The following is a 17,784-nucleotide window of genomic DNA, read 5'->3' on the forward strand; positions in this document are numbered from 1 at the left end:
TTGGGAGGGAACCTGTTACATTGCCTTCCTACTGCCACCAGTTTTCCTAGCCCCATCTGATTATCATAGAAACACACATCTAGTACACATTAGACATAGAAGGGAGATCGAGTCCCCCATTGTTGATTATACTGAAACTGCTCTAGAACAGTATACAGATTTTAATAAAGGTTTCTTCTTCTTTATAGGACCTGTTCAGAACAGTAAGCTAATCCGTAGGTTAACCAGAACCCTTGAAGCTGTAGTAAATGAGACTGCCTCTGCTCTAGGTAACTTAACCGAAGAGCAATCTGCTATGAGATTTGTCGTTTTGCAGAATCGTCTCGTCCTTGACGTCATACTGGCCGATAGGGGCGGGGCCTGTAGAGTCATCGGATCTGGTTGCTGCATTTTCATTCCTAATAACGCGCCGTCTGTTTATTCAGCTATAACCAGACTCCATAAAATTGCCCATCTGTTACACCAAGATCCAGGCACCTGGACATGGTCCGGTTGGTTCTGGAATATAATTTCCGCCTGGGGATGGAAAGTATTGTCCTTCCTAGGTATTGCAGTTGCGATCATATTCAGCTGCTGCCTCTGTATACAATGTGGCCCTGCGATTTGCGGCATTTGTGCTACCTCTTGTATTCCTAGTCCCAAGCCTCGTTCTAAATCCCGTTCCAAGAAATTTCGAGACGAGCAAATGATACTGTATGAAATGATAGATGGTATCATGAATATTGATGTTTCCTGATGGAAACGTAGTGACAAGGAGGGAATGTGGAAAAGTAAATTCTGCCATGTTCTGTGTCCCTACGCGTCCTCCATCATATGTTATGTGTGCATGATTAATATGCATATATATTCCCCATGTTCGATTAATGACGCAATTACAGTTGTGTCTCTCTCTAGTATGCCAGTTTCCAGTTCTCGTGAATACTACGAATATCAGGCCTATGTAAAGCTACGTTGCCACGTTTCTCAGTGTGCACGCTATTTCATTGTAAAGTCCCCGTTTCTAGGCCTCAAAAGGGCCCGGACACCAGATTCAGCTCCTGTCTCCTGAGCCTCGCTGAGGAGCGATACAGCCCCCACCTGTGTTCCTGACCCTTCACTTACTTCCTGCCTCACAGTGCCCGGTTCAGCCTGGCTCTGCCTCTGAGTCTGCCAAGAGTATGTTATGATTCTAGTTATCAGTCCAGTCCTCCTTCTCTGCATTCCTAAAGCTACTGAACCGCATCAATAGTTTCCGTCATTGTCTAGCCTCTACGTCTCCATGTAAGAGAAATACTGTATTTATGGTCATTTAATATTCTTCATCATGCACTACATGTAGAATAATGCATGCTCCAGTCTTAGAGTCTGTTAGCCTTTACCCCGATAACTTTTGGATTCTATCAACATGTTCTCTAAACATCAGATACTAGATACTGCTTAGGTACATGTCGCCCTGACTCTCCAGACTTCAGTCTCTGCTCCTAGCACAGAGTTCGTAGCCCCCAGCTTCTCCTAGTAACACGTCATTGCCAGTTTGCGCGCACCATTAGGTTAGAGGTCCCGGCTCCTTAGGTAGCCCCCTCCATGTTTCCGCCCCATTTATGACATATTCTGTTACGTTTACATCACATGTCTATGTATACGCCTCTTGTTACACCTACTTTCACCCTTATCTTTCGCGACTGCTATTGACCACACCCACTGCTCCGCCTATCATATGTACTGTAATGCAACTGTTTTACTATATATGCTTGTGTATTGTTATTAAAAGCTAGCGCGCGCTCATCCCAGATCCAGCCCCGGCAGCTGCCGGGCCCTGCCATCCTATTCCTATGCAGGTTGTCCTGTTCCTGTCCTTTATGCTGTAATAAACCTGCAAACTCCTACTACCTCGAATCTTGACTCTTATTTATTGAGCTATCTGTTATTGCTATGCCTAGTCAAACCTAGATCCGGTATTATTTATTTATATACCACAGATGGGGTAAGGCACTCAGTGCTGTGTCCATGCATTGTTTGGTGGAAGGTTGAGCCACCTTGCGAGACTGGCGACAGCTATGGTTCTGACGGTGTGGCGAAACCGGCAAAGAGATTTAGTGGGACAAGAGTCTCGCGACTCGAAAGCCACTATGGGAAGGTGCTAGATTGAGAGAAGTGGTGGCACTGAGGGGCTTTCATGGTTGGGACAATATAGGCCTCTCAACACTCGCCAACATCTGGGCCGCCAACGGTGTAGTCCCATTTGATGATTTAAGGAGGGAATGCCAGATGTCAGCGATGCAGTGCCTGAAGTATGGGCAACTGAGGCACACGCTTCAGGGGAGTCTAGGCAGAGAAGAGGAAACACAGGAGGACTCGCCATGAGAGAGAACTGCTGGACTGGCATATCCGTAAGAAGCTAGTCTCAATGATATACAGGACATTAATGATAACACCCAAGGGCTAGTGGCACAACTACAAGGCCGTTGGGAACAGGGCATGGGAGAGAAATTTGAAAACTGTTGGGAAAAGCACACACAACCAAACCTATTCTGATTAGATGAGGATTGTGCAAGTATAAAAAAAAATACCTAACTCACTCGATCTTTCACCTCAAAAAAGGTGGTGCAAAACATAATGGGGCACTATAAGGTCCTTAATGACAAGACAAAACTGGATAGTGGAACTTTAGAGAATATTAATTGGAGATTGGGGCTATGAAAAAGGATCCCATGTGCATTAGCAAATGATACAAGAAAGTCTAAATCCACAGGAGTGGTTCCAGAATTCAAGCTACCACTAGAAGAATGGATTACACACTATTGGGGAATATTCTTGTGATCCAGCGTCCTACTAAAGATGTCTGTGGGACTGAAAAAACATGTGACAAAAGAAGAGATTGACGACATCCTCACTGCAAATACAGATGCGAGAATCGAGTTAATGGAAAGCCTAAAAAATTTACAAACCCACTGCCCACTATCCCCTACCACATGTTTTATTTTTAAAACCTGTACCATTTGATGGGCTCCAGTCTACTATCAAGGACTGGATGCTGCAGAGGTCTCACAAGTATTCTTCTTGACTTCCCGATGAGCATCCTAGTTAAGCAGTGAGAACAAAAAGGGCAAAAAGCTTCCATGGCAATCTTGTTGATTTGTAATCGAAATGATGGAAGATCCAAAAGTTGATAAGCTTGGTACCAAATCATGAACCAGGGTGGATTAAGAGCCAGGCATTAGAATTTCGAAATCTGAGAATCCAGAAAAGGAATCCAGAGCAGGAAAATTAAGCTAAAATAGGGGACAAAAAGGCTTCAGAGTGGGTGTTGAATGTGATGAAAAATATTCGAACTATTGTGTTATGACATATTCATGTCAATACAAATTTGAATACTTTATTTTGATCTAACACCATATAAGTAGTAGAAAATATAAAAATACTACACATTGCTCAAATACCAATTTGCAACAGCAATTTCAGATAACACGATTCACAGAGTTTTTACAGGTTCCAAGCCTAATGCAAAAATTGGTGCCACTTTTAAAAAAGAATATAAAATGCAATGTAATCAAATATAAAATATTAATTTCATAAAAAGTTAAAAAACGTTCATAAAAATGTGCTTTAAAAAGCGATTAAGCCATTTGTCTAACAAGAGTGGTTCTTTGTTGGTAATGAATCAATAGGCATGCAACAGTTCATTGTTAAATAGCACTATTGCATAAACTATTTAACAAGACAAAACTATCAAATACCTTTATCCGGATAGTTAATTAGTTCTTATGCACATCAGAAACAGCTGCTACCTGTTGTACAAATTTAGAGTGAATAGGCCAAGACGATTCTAGGAATTTGGCAACAGAAAAAACAATGCCTGACTCAGTATCTGGACCTACAAATCCTCAAGGCCAGATTTTAGTGGTGTGTTCCCAAGTATCTGCACAGGGGCACAATCCAGCACCTTCGTTGTTTTGAATCTAGGCCAGAAATGAAGAAGATGGTCATCCATTTCATCAACTTCCATACAAGCAGGTCAGAGTGCACTGCCCTCTTGGCGACACCTCCAATTACTAGAAAAGGGCGCTGGCTGTAGTGAACCCATCCTAAATCTTATATACAACTAGCTTACCCGTCGCGCGTTGCTGCGATCTCAGAAGAAAGGAAATTCAAGGAAACTTGTTATGATAACATTCAATTTACATTGTGTCATTTTTATTGAAACTTATTCATTTTATTATGGAAAACATTTCAAAGTGTCATTTTAATTCTTTTTATTTATTCGAGTGCTTGTGGATACACAATACTTTTTGTTTTTCCGTCTGGTGCGTACACTAATAAATCAAAAGGTTTTCCGACTCGTGAGCTGGCCACATACAGTTGTCCATGTGAGAAGCATGGATACTCCAAATCTAGTCCACACACTTGCAGTTATTGTCCTTGTGCTTTGTTGATGGTCATTGCAAAAGCGTGTCACACCGCAAACTGTAAAGGTTTATATGTATTCGAAAGATTGAGTGCCCTGGGGGCCCGATATTTAAAACATTTTTATGCCAGAAACCTTCGCGGAAGTGTACTCAACAACTTCCCAAAGTTTCATGGCGATTGGATGAATGGTGGTGTAATGCATAAAGGACAGACAGACAGACCGACAGACATTCGTTTTTATATATATATATAGATGACCTAGTAAATGGAGGGTCAATCTCATCAAGAACTTTTCCAAACTTTGGTTCATACTTGTGGTTTATGAGGTACTCGGCCACTTTGCAATGACTTGTGGATAGCAGAAGTTTTGACCATTCACTATCCCAGAAGACTAGTTTTACTTTTTTTTGCGGAAAAAGAGGTAATTGACTGGGCGTAGCCAGAGGTCAGGCAATCCCAATGCGTATAGGGACCATTTTACGTACTAACAGCAGTGCAGGGATCTTTATGCCACCCAAGACCATCATTTTCTTAGTCCACCAGAAACTCAACACAGTTATTTATAAAGAGCAGCAAAAGAGTTGGAGATAAAATGTATCCCTGTGTAACTCCCTTGTTGATAGGTATGCGGTCCGTTGTTTCTCCATTTTGACCCCCTATTTTGGGCATAGATCCTAGTGTGGAGTCACACTGTAATTTCAAGTAATCGTGACTAAAAGGCCCAGGTCCCTCAAGACTACCCAATGTCTATTTCTGGGGATAAAATAAAATGCAGCCTTGAGGTCCACAAAGGCTACATAAAGACTGCCTCCATTAATCTCCACAGTATTCCATCTGAGCATTAGGAATCTGAAAACTTGGCCTACAGTGCTCGTTTTTGGGCAAAAGCCTGCTTGAAATTGGGGTAAGATATTAAGGTCTTCTATCCAAGATTTCAAGCTAGCTAGAATCTGTTTACTAACATTTTTTGGGGCTGTGTCGATCAACCTTATGGGCCGATAATTGGGTGGATTTAAAGCCTTTCTTGTGGAAGGCAACTATTTCTGATCCCTCCATGAGTGGGGTAATTGGCGCGCCGGCCAAGATGGCGTGGAAAACTCTATTTAAATATGGCGCCCAAACGTTCGACTCCGGTACTATCCCTACCTCTTTATTCCTAGGGTAGAGTGTAGACACACGTCTGAGAGAATGCTTAGAGAAAATATGGAAGAGTAACTTGCTCTCTGAGAGAACCCGAGTTTATTAAAATAAAAGCTTGAACTGGTGGGGGAGCGAGGACAGCTCCCTATAGTCCCACTTTCGTCAAGGTGAGCTGTGTCGGACTAATTGCCTCTCCCGCCGCCGTGCAAGTAGAGTGTGTCTACACTCTACCCATGGAATAAGGAGGTAGGTATAGTACCTATGGGAGCTTTCTCGTGTGAGTCCTGATGAAAGCTGCAGTATTTACGGTAGCCGGCTGAAACATGTCGACGTTTTGCAGAGTGGGGGGGGGTAAGGGGGTTCATTATAGCCTACCTTACCACCATCCACTGGTCTGTTAATGACCTGTTACTCTGGTCAGGAAATCCAATATTTGAGTTACATCTGGAATTCCTGTGGTCTGTTTTAAATTGTTGAATCGGCACCAGTTTCACTTGTGATCCCAGACTGTTTAATCTCTATGTGTGGTATTGTCTTCCCCTCCCATATTGCTCCACCTCCAGCGTCGGTCTGCACGGGGGTTTGTTAGCAGCCCTGTGATGAAGCATGACACAGATCTGTGTGTGAGGGCAGTTTTAACATCCTGGTGTGTTTTCTCACCCTTAGATCACAGTGATTTCTAGTGTAAAGCCCCCCTTCTACATGTGTGTGTAACTGGGAATCATAAACAGACAAAGGCTTATTCTGTGCAGTGAGGCCCTTCCCCCATCACTGACAATCATCGTTCAGCTAGCCTGATCTCGTTAGATACTATCCCTTCTACCCGGGCCAGAATGCCATTGATGGTTGTAATTCCGGCAGGTGCTGGGGCAGGTAGTGAATTGCCGGAGGCAGCCTTTCTTTTCCCCATAGTGCACGCGCAGTGTTAAGAACCCCCACGCCAATAAGACTGAGACTGGAGCTACAAATACCTGCGACAATCCAAAGGCAAGCCAAGGGAGTTAGCTTTGCCTCTTCCAGGTGTCGCAGGAGGTGTAGTAGAGCTATATGCGCTGCGGTGGCGCGCCAGTGCTAATGAGGCCCCTCCTCCTGGGCTAACAGCAAGGCAATGATCATTGGGACTACGAGTCCCTGCACCGACCTCCTGGCCACACAACAGTTCAAAAAAGCAGATAAAAAGAAACTGTTCAAAGCAATACAGGAGGACCCGGGTAGTAACTCCAAACAACCTTTCAGATTACGGGATATGTTCTGTATTGCTGCATCGCTATATGTACAGCTGTAAACTAGACACTTACCTTCATCCCCTGGCTTAAGCAGGTAGCCGCGACCACCACCCACAAGCTGTAAGCCAAGCGAAGGAGCACGCCAATACTTGATGCTATCCTCCAGTACACTGCAATATTCCAGCACGTACCCCAGAGCGCCCAGTGCGACAATTAGCAGTATTTAGTCCTCGGTGCCGATTCTGGATCTGCCCCTGGGCTCAAAGTGACTGAGGAAGAAATGGTGGATGGATGCCCTTAAAGCCTTACCCATGCTAACCAGACCTTGGGGCCCCAGTCAATCCAATTGCAGTCCCAGCCCACCGGCCACCGTCCCGCTTCATGTCTCTTGCTCACTGGGGTCCCCGAGTGAGTTGAGCGCGTTGACGGTGGAGAGCAGCCCAGCGAGCTTGGGCAATAGGGGGTTAAGAGAGACCAGTCGATTCAAAAGCCACGCATTGCCCTGCAGTGCTCGAAGAGCAGCCCCGCAACAAGCCCCCACGGTGCAATACCCTTGCCTCTGCCTTTTCAGCCACTACTTTGGCTACAACGGTCCCAGCAGAAAGTGAAGGTCCTGAGTCGGCCTATTAATGTGTCGGCATCTCACCTGCGACTAGCCTGTGGGAGGGCAGGAGCATGGAAGCCTATGGAAGAAGTCATTGCCAAATACCTCTTTTCCAATCTTCCATACTTTGCACGTAATCTTCCCAGACACAACCTGCGGAGCAGGCCTCGCACCTGCTGTGAAGATTCGAACACTGACCGAGCAGTATGAAAGAAGACACCATGCCTTGTGTTGAATGAGAAGACTAGGAACGTAGCGCATCTTCCATAGATGTGAAGTCTTGCAAACAGGCCGCTGCCTCTCATGAGTCTCCTGTGCAGACCTTATAGTATGCCCCTTCTTGAAGCTCTAAGCATATCGGGATGCTGCTGGAAAATAACTCCTACCCACAAGGGTGCATGAACTGAACATCTCTTTAGAACCTCATTCTGGTTCCAAGTGCCCCTTAATTGGTGGTGGTTCAGAAGGCAGCTAGTGATAAGGATCAGAAACACATGGTTTCAGTTCTCAAGTAAGGAACACAACATCGATTTTTCAGGTATGGTTCAATTCACACACAAAGCTAACAGTATTAATCTAATGAGTTTTTACAAATGGACCAAATTATTATGGTCAAAACGTGACTGGCAATCTATAATTAGGTAGAAAGTGAAAAGATATTAAGAGTTTAACACCAGGAGCAAATGGATAAGAACTTTATCCTGACTTGTCAGCATGTTCTTTCATTTTTATTTTAGAATGACATAAGTTTTATGAAACCAATGTTCTTTATTTCTGTAAATGATTCACCTAATGAGTAGCTGTTTGGAACCAAAGGATCCACCCAAGATGGAGAATGGAAAACTCTTGGGAAAGCCTTGCAAGCGGAAAAATAGTGAAACCTTGGTGGCACTATTAGTTTCACTGCTATAAGCAAATTATGCAATTGGTAAATACGAAGTCCAGTCATCTTGAGTGCTGTTGCAACAGCAGCAAAGATACTGATTCAAACTTTTATTAATTTATACTGTTTGTCAATTTGATGGGAGCATGAGAACCAGACGAAAAAGCTTGTGCAATTCCCTCTGCCTTGCAAAGTGTTTTACAAAATATTGAATTCTTCTGTTATAATGGCTAGACATAGCAGAATCATGACACGTGTACAATTCATGAAACGGTAATTCTTTAATTAGTGATGAAAATAGCTTGTTGACTGAAAAACAGATCTGTATACAATGAGTGGAATCTTGAGATGAAGTCCTCTAACTCTTTAGGGTCCATCTGTTCTTGAGTCACTAACTCTTTCTAAAAAAAAGTCTGAACAGTTCCAGCAATGTGGTGAGAGGGAAGTATAGAATGATCATAAGCAATCGATTACTCTGGATAACGACAATGCAGTCTATCTGCGAATAGTTTATTTGAATCCGGAATTTAGGTTTATTTTATTTATTTATTTTTTAATATATTTTTTTTTTTCTTACAACTCAGCACATTATTTGACGGAGCAAAGTACAAAGTAATATTAAATCCATTCATTTGTAAAGAAGAAACAAAAAGGTAGTACATACACAGCCTATGTGATTCATACTTGAAAACATTTTAACATCAGATAACAGTAAACATAAAGCAGTTCCCTGAATTCCCATCTAGGTTTTTAGTTCTTCAAATGTATCCTATCCTATCCCACTACGCCAATCTGCTATTGGCTTCCAAATACGCAACCCTCTTTCCCTTCCCCTCCTGCCTTTCCTTGCATATATTGCCTTTTCCAGATTATATGAGGACAACAAACTACCCAACCATACTTGTAGTGTAGGAGGATTGAGGTCTAACCATGCCCTAGCGATGCATAATCTATATACTGCCATAGGTAGGAAAACAAACTTGTAATGCCCTTCCCCTTTTTCTGGTACAATTCCTAAAAGTATATGTACTGGCTTAAGTTCCAGCTTAATCTTTAATGAGAACTCTAAGAAGTGTTCCAGGTTTCGTAATAATGTGTGTAGCTGTGGACATAACGCGAACATATGTATTATGTCCGCATCTCCTGAATTACAACGCGGGCATGTTGTACCTTCTGTCCCTCCCCACTTTGCTATCCTTGCTGGAGTGTAATATAGGGAATATATAGTTTTGTAGTGTTGCGACTGTAGAGACGCTGAGCAAAGAACTGTGCGCCCTAAGTCCAATGAGTCCTGAAACCATCCTAAATCCCCTTCTAGTTTTTCTACCCACTTCTTGCTATATTTATCCATATCATCCTGCATACCGCACACAAAACTAGCGTATAAGCTTCTTATTGAACAATCCCCCCTACTCTTATCTTTTCCATAATCTCGACTTTATTGTACCCAACCGACCCACCTTGCGTATTCCCCAGAAAGCTTCTAATTTGCAGATACTTAAAGAAGTCCTTATTATTCAACCCAAACTTAGTACTCAATTCAACAAAAGTAACTAAACCCTCCAGCCCCCGAAGATCTCCAATACTTACTACCCCCTTTTGCATCCATCTCTCCATTGTTATGTCCCCAAACACCTCATCTGGGAATGACCTGTTTTTAAACAACCTAGTGTATCGATTAAACCTTCCTAATCCAACTCTTTTCATAAATGCCGTCCATATTTTAACTCCTGCCTCCACCGTCTTGTATCTAGTCCTTTTAAGATGCCCATATTCTACACAAGCTATAAAGCAATTTTCCACCTCTTCACCAAGTACAGCCTTATAAATTCTAGAAGACCAATCCCTTACCCTTGGATCTTCTCCCCCCCTAGTAAGCCTTGCATACATTGAATAGCCGCAGACCAATAGTACAATTTAAAATCGGGTGCCCCCCAACCACCTCTTTCTCTGGGGAGTGTCATGTATCGATATGCCCTCCGCGTTTTGCCATGGGCCCAAATAAATTTATTGAGGATTCCTTCCAATGCCAAAAACCATTTTGCCTCAAAAAATAGCGGAATTGGCCTAAAATAATACAAAAATTTTGGGAGTATAAGCATTTTTATTACATTTGTACACCCAACCAAGGACAAATGTAAATTGTTAAGCTGTTCCAAATCCGATTTTACCTTCACCAATAAGGGAGCAACATTATTCTGCACTACTACTTCTAAATCCGCAGATATTTCCACCCCCAGATAAACTGCAGATTTTACCATCCTTGTATCTGCACCATATTGTACATATCGATTGCAGACTATTTGGGTCTTAGCTTTGTTTAAGCTATAGCCGGAGACTCGTCCCAAAAGTTCTGCCTCCCTCTCTATTTTCACCATCGCCTCCTCCGGATAGGGGGTTAAAATAGCCACGTCGTCCGCGTATGCCAATGTTTTGGCTTCACATCCATTCAGGCTCATCCTAGGAATCCCATAATTCAATTCCAGGCGACGCAGAAAGGGATCCAAGTATAGAGCAAATAAAAGGGGTGACGATGGACAACCCTGCCTTGTTCCTCTTTCAATACTGATTCCTGCTGGGTGCCCCCTACACACCCTAATTCTAGCTGTATGATTTTTATAGAGCGTCTGCATTGCTTTAATGTATTTCTTACCAATGCCATTCCACCTCAGTACCCCCCATAGGTAATCCCAGGAGACTCTATCAAAAGCTTTTTCAGCGTCTAAAAAAATTGCTGCCATAGAGTCTCCTGGGATACCAGCTGCATCGAAAAATGTTATTACCTGTCTCGTATGTTGAGTAGTCCCCTTGCCTGGTATAAACCCATGTTGGGAGTTAACAACTAGCTTTTCAATAACTCCTGCCAACCTTCTAGCTAAGATTTTAGAGTAAATTTTCACGTCCGCGTTCATTAGCGTAATTGGTCTGTATGATCCTGGTTGATTTGCGGTTTTCCCTTTTTTGAGGATCACCACTACGTCCGCCCCCCCCCCCCCCCATGAATCGGGAACTGCTTCCCCCAGTTGTGCCTTACTCATGACCTCAAACATATCCATACCCAACACGTCATGAAATACTTTATAAAACTCCACAGGTAGCTGGTCAGGACCCGCGGCTTTACCAGAAGGGAGAAGTTTTAGTGCCTCTATAAACTCCTCTTTCTTAAATGGCTCCTCCAGCTCTTCCTTACTTTCTGGTGAGATACCAACTGCACCCACACCCCTCAAATAACTCTCTACTTCCTGAGAATCCCCCTCCGTGTCTTCTTTATATAGGGATGCGTAGAACTGCCTAAACATTTTCCGAATCCCGTCAGCCCCTACTATTCGATTTCCATGCTGATCTGTCTTCTCCAAAATGTCAGCTGCAGCCGCTCGCTGCCTAGTACGTGCCGCCAACAAATGCCCAACTTTTTCACTGAATTCATATATCCCCTCTTTTTTAGCCAGATATTTCCCCACCACCTTCCTTGACCAATACTCTGTAGCTTCTGCCTTGAGTGACACAATTCTCAATAAACATGGCTCAAGAGGCTGCCGTTGTTGAATCGCTTCTCCCAGTCCCCTCTCCGCCTCTAGCAGTTTCCTATTCAAATCCGTCATCATATTTTTTTCCTTTGCCCTTGTAGCTAGCACGTAACTCAGCGTCTCCCCTCTTATCCCAGCCTTAAAGGCGTCCCAAACAATCCCCAAGCTAGCTGTACCCCTATTAATATCCCAGTAGTTTCTAATCCAGGATCCCATACGCTCTTTATACCCCTCCTCCTGTAGTAAAGCCCTTTCAAATGTCCACTCCCTAATTTCCCTCCTATCTTGACCTATTTTGATAGTTAAAACCAACGGGCTATGATCTGAGATTAAGCGGGGATGTTTTTCTATCGCAATCTTATTTATGAGGGACCCAGAAATTAAAAAATAATCCAACCTAACCATCACTTTGTGTGGGGCAGAATAGAATGTGCTACCGTCTATGGCTGGATATAGCTCTAACCAAGGATCAAACAAGGAGTTATTACTAACCAGATCGCATAATACCCTATAGGTTCTTTTTTTTCTCCCTGAAAAGGGGGTCCCTGACTGCAACAGAGGATTTCTAAAGTCATGTATGTTCAGATCTCCACAACACTATCGGCTCAGGCCAGTTCGCCAACTCCGTATCTAAATACTGAAATATCTCAGGATCATCTTGTGTTGACCCATACACTGTTACCAAGGTGAATTTCTCCCCCCTAAATGTCAAATCCAACATAACCCAACGCCCCCACTCATCTTCCTGTTTTTTGTTTACTACCATATCCCTAGTTTTCCCTAGGATCGCCACCCCTCTATTCCTTGAGCCTTGTTTCGAGTTAGCTAAAACAGCGAACCCTAATTGCCCTAAAAGGTATCCTTGTGCCGCCTCCACATGAGTCTCTTGTAAACATACTAAGTCCAAGTGCAGCACACCCAACAATGCTGCCACTTTGTTTCTCTTGTTGGCCTCATTTAACCCACACACATTGATACTCGCAATTCTACAGCTCATTGCAACTTTTCTTATTTCCGAGCCACCTTTCTAATCCCCTTCTAGATCCTCTTACACCTGCACTTGCGCCTGTAGTTGTCCTCTTGTCCTGTCTTGTAAATAACATTTGTATATACACACACTCCTTAGGCATATAATATGTCTCCTGTTTCACAATTACTTTGCTCTGTCTGTTTCTGTGCTGAACCAAGTTGTTATACTCACTCCTTCGGAATTTAGGTTGAGATTAAATGGTACTTTGCAACAACAAAAAAATCCCATCTGCCTAAACAACTATTTCTGTATTGAATATTTCATAAACATTGTAACTTCTTATGAGCAGTCCGAATTTCGAAGGTTTCCACAGACACTCACTCCCTTACGCGACATCAGTCTGTACAACAAACTGTTCAAAGGTGTAAGAATGGCATAAAATTAAAGCGTGAATGAACATTCCTTTAAGTGTATTAAATGCCTAATCCATCCTTTTGCCATTGTTCTTTTATTCTCTTGGAAAGGCCATCTTGCTGGCCCCTATTTTCAGGGACTTCTCCTGAGGCAAAGGATTAACATTAGTGTTCACAAAAAGAAAGAACGCTGGTAACATCAGAAAATGCTACTCTCGAGAACTTGCTCTTCCCTTACATATTTTCGGTTATCTGTATTCAGTCTACAAGGCTACAACAATAAGCCGAGGAAAATGTGTACAATTAGCACAAATCAGCACATCTTCAATCTCATCACCTTAATCCATAACAAAATGTAATTTGTGTGGAATTTAACCCAAATGACTAAAACACGTTGCAGAATTCAAAACGACCATTGAAGTGGGAAACATCCTTTACGATGCGCTATTAACCACACAGTGCCTTTACCACTCAGCCTTTACCACTCAGCTTTTACCACACTTGCATTTACTGTGCATGCTTTTTGTTGGTGTTTTTTTACACCACATCAGTTTACCCCACTTGGTAAATCTAGTTCATGTAAATATGTGTGTATGTATACACACTTAGTGATTTATATTGGGTGGGTAGGAGTACAGGGGTGGATAAGGGTATTGATTGGTACGGGTATTTCTTTGGTTTAGGGGTGGATACGGGTATTGATTGCGAAGGGTATTTTTAGGGTTTAGGGGTGGATACGGGTATTGGGTTTAGGGGTGGGTATTGGTATTGGGTTGTAAGTGTTTTTAGGGTTTATGGTGTGGGTAAGGGTATTGGGTAGTAAGGGTATATTTAGGTTTTATTGCAATGTAAGGGTATTGGTTTATAAGGGTATTTTTAGGGTTTGGAGGTGGGTATTAGGTGTACATGGTATTTTTAGGGTGGGCGGTAAGTGTATTTTTAGGGTTTAGTGGTGGGCATGAGTATTGGGTTGTAAGGGTGTTTTTTAGGGTTTAGGGGTAGATAAGGGTATTGGGTTGTAAGGGTATTTTTAGGGTTTAGGGATGAGTAAGGAATTTGGTGAAAAGGGTATTTAGAGTAATGGGGTGGGTAAGGGTATTGGGTGGACAGGGTATTTTAAGGGTTTAGGGGTGAGTAAGAGTATTTAGGGTTTTGCGGTGGGTAGGGGCATAGAGTGGTACGGTTGATTAGTACAGTAATTAAAATTCATTTTTTTAAATAAATGCAAAGTTTGTGCCCTCCCAAAACAACAATTAAAAAATATAGATGCATGTTTTATTTTTTTAATGTATATTTGACTTACCTTATTTATACCTACCTGCGTGGTAAAGTCATGTGTGGTAATGGCAGATGCGTGGTAAATGCATGCATTGTAAAGAAATGTATGGTAAAGGCGTGCATGGTAAAAGCATACGATGTAGCTCCATACAACCCATTACACCTAGCTGGTTATTACATGAAGCTTTCCAAGTAGACTGCTCCAAGTCAAGTTGTTGAAACATCGCAAACGCAAGTAAGGAGTAGCACAGCTATCCAGACAGAGACCTAAGGTTGAAAGCTAAATAAAAACTTTGAGCAAAGGGATCACTCACAAGTGAGCTTAAATATTTTATTCTTCGCATTTATGCACCTAAAAATCATGAGGGCCTCCTATTTCTCAGAACATTTGGCATTGTTGATAACTCTGAATATGTGCTCTTCATTTCAACATCAGCACAGTAGAGAACATCCATTTTGAAGTCTATTACCCTTTGACATGTGAGGGCCAGATGTATCGAGCAATGCTTTTGCGATGCTAAAATAGCGAATTTTACTGATTCGCCATTTTGTAATCGCAAAATGCAATGCATGTAGGAATCGCAAAATATTTTGCGATTCCTTAACATTCCCTAATAGTAAATTGTGATTCGCTATTAGGGAATGCATTCCCATTCATTCCTATGGGCCTATAGGAATGAATGGGAATGCATTCTCAATTTTTGACTACCAAATTGGTAATCACAATTTGCAAATGCAAATCCAAGGATGCTAGGGGGCCTAAGACCCCCTGATGTAGCCCCAAAAAAGGTAAGTGAGCACATATGCCGCATACACATGCCCTAAGGGTACGTGTGAGCGCCACATGGCACTTTGAAAAATGCACTTTTGTGCATTTTTCGAGGGATTTGCAAAATACCATCAACTTGCAAAATACCATCAACTTGCAATTAATGGTAATTTGCGATTCCTAAATGCAAATTGGCATTTAGCAAATGGTACATACATTGCATTTAGGGAATCACAAATTGCGATTCCCTAAATGCATTTGCAATTTAGGGAATTGCAAAAATATTCGATTACCTATATTGCGAATGCAAAAAGTTACATACATTGCAAAAGGCCTTTTTGCGTTTGCAAACGGGCTGATTCTGTGATTCGGCCCGTTTGTGAATGCAAAAAGCCTTGATACATCTGGCCCATAGTTTGTTTTAAAAGAGAAGTACTAAGAATATATGAGTACATCGGATGTAAGGATAATACATTGATGAGAAGTTTACATATTTTACCTCTAGGATTGTTTTATTATCTGGCTTAATTTTACCTTTAGAAAAATGGCTGTACTACAGCTGTTTATTTTAGCGTACACCATTGAGGTTTGTGTATACTGGCACAGCATGTATAATCTCCTGATATTTACTTGTTTTCTCGGTTAACTTTTTATCTTGAAATTTGGGCTGGCCAATGATACAGCTCTCTCACAGTCCAGACAGGCGTTTATACATGCTAGCACAGTGTTTATCAGAATCACATTTCCTGTTTGTAAATAGGTAGTGACTGAAAACAAATGATGTGTTAATGTGTTGGTGAAGTACAAAAGGTGGTCTTCCGCTAGGCATGTTTTATCTGAGATGTGAGAAAACGTTGTCTCTTGGACTGTGGTCATCTGGATTCTTGAGACGTTTGATTTTTTTTTTTACAATCAATAAATAAAGAATGAATGAATTTCAGAAGATATCCTCAGATCATTCTGTTTATTATATGAGGAGTTGAGAGAAGGAGGAAAAAGATACGAAAAAAACGTTACTTATGATACATGCTCATTATTTTTAGTTGAAAGGTGCCTCCTAAATTGTATAGAATTGTTTGTATGTGCTGTTTACCTAAAACAGATAGCATCCTGATTTTGTTTTCAACATTCCCCAAAAATTATCTTGCAAAATTGGAGACACCTTCTTGTAGCAACTTCTAGTTTGCTACAAATAAACCAGTATGCATTTGCTCTGAAATCAGTTCTGCACTGGAAAATATATATAGACAAGTTACCCCTCAATGGGAAAACCACTTTACGAAAATTTGCAGTGGGTGCATGTTCAATGGTTGATCATCTAATAATGAAGTTAGCATACATGATTTTCACAAATGGATTCTCAAAATGTGGTTGTGGATAAAGAGTTACTTGTTTATTGGACAGATAACCTCTTCAGCTGTATAATGTTGGACCATCTTCCATTGCTAATTCACCATTTGTGTCTTGAATTTTAGGGAGCAGTTCAAATAATTTTCAGAGGGAAGCAGAACCAGGCTCAAGCAGAGGCAGAATATGTGGAGAAGTTTGCTAACCCCTTTCCTGCTGCTGTAAGAGGTAAAGTCTTCCAGTCCATTTGAAAGCTTTTCTACCTTTGCCAACTGTGTCCTCTATTGAGGCCTGTGGGTATAGTGGTATGTGAATCAGAATTCAACTGAACAACATTTGTAATTAAATTGTTTGATGGGGTATTTTTATGGATTTAAAAGAGCGATCTTGTCAAACCTTGCTTGGTGATACTGCATGCTTACTGCAACAATTCCATGATTTCAGCAACAGCCACTCTTTGGCTGATCACATACTCAGTCCCACTGGTGCACGTACCTGGGTACTCATGCAAAAGACTACCTCATGTATGCAGATGACAAACTGATGTGCGTTCAACTGGAAAAGAAATCCAAAGATGTCAACAGGTAGCAAACTATCAGAAACCATTCTAAGATTACATGCCCCAAAACTGGATTTGACTTAATAGCCAGAACGTAAGGCATCATGTAGACCTGCTACCTGAATGTAATTAATAGGTTCACTTTCAGGCATTTTGCACACTAGGTGTCAGTTACAATCTCACTGTCATTCTACACTTTTTTCTGAAAACTTATTTTTATTGTTTTAGATATCAGATATTGTCAGTAATCAGTGTGCATCTTTCATTAAAATCTAACGGTGGCGAACATGATCAGTAGTGTAATTGTCCATTTGAGGGGTGCATACTTTCCACCATTATTAAAGAGTGCAGTAATCTCTGTCCAACTTCAGGATAATACCATAGACCGTCAGTAGTTCATCATTCTGGACTATGCCAACAACTCAATCTTAGTGAGAGAAACATAAAAACTCAACATTAGAGCACAACTAAGTAATATTCCTAGTTAGACTGTCTTCTCTGGCACTCAGTAACAAAAGATCTGCAATAGTATCCACCCCAACACATCCCTAACTAACATTCTTCTTACTCCATGTAAAAGAGGAGCAATCTGGTGGCATATTGCTGAGGTCCCATCCAAATTGATTACTCTTTTAGATACAGTACTTAGAATCATACCTTCTGCATTTGTTCCCACTAATGT

At 41.7% G+C, this 17,784-nt stretch overlaps 1 protein-coding gene across 2 annotated transcripts in view; it reads left to right on the plus strand.

Moving 5' to 3' along the window:
- The window catches only part of PCCB (propionyl-CoA carboxylase subunit beta), a 418,796-nt gene that overhangs the window by 380,764 nt on the left and 20,248 nt on the right, over nucleotides 1-17,784 (plus strand). For both annotated transcript variants that reach the window (XM_078665880.1, XM_078665881.1), the window contains exon 14: nucleotides 16,672-16,771. In XM_078665880.1, coding sequence (XP_078522006.1) covers nucleotides 16,672-16,771 — 100 coding nt within the window. The remainder of the gene's footprint in view (nucleotides 1-16,671; nucleotides 16,772-17,784) is intronic.

This window comes from Lissotriton helveticus, chromosome 11 (assembly GCF_964261635.1).
Source record: "Lissotriton helveticus chromosome 11, aLisHel1.1, whole genome shotgun sequence".
Lineage (NCBI taxonomy): Eukaryota > Metazoa > Chordata > Amphibia > Caudata > Salamandridae > Lissotriton > Lissotriton helveticus.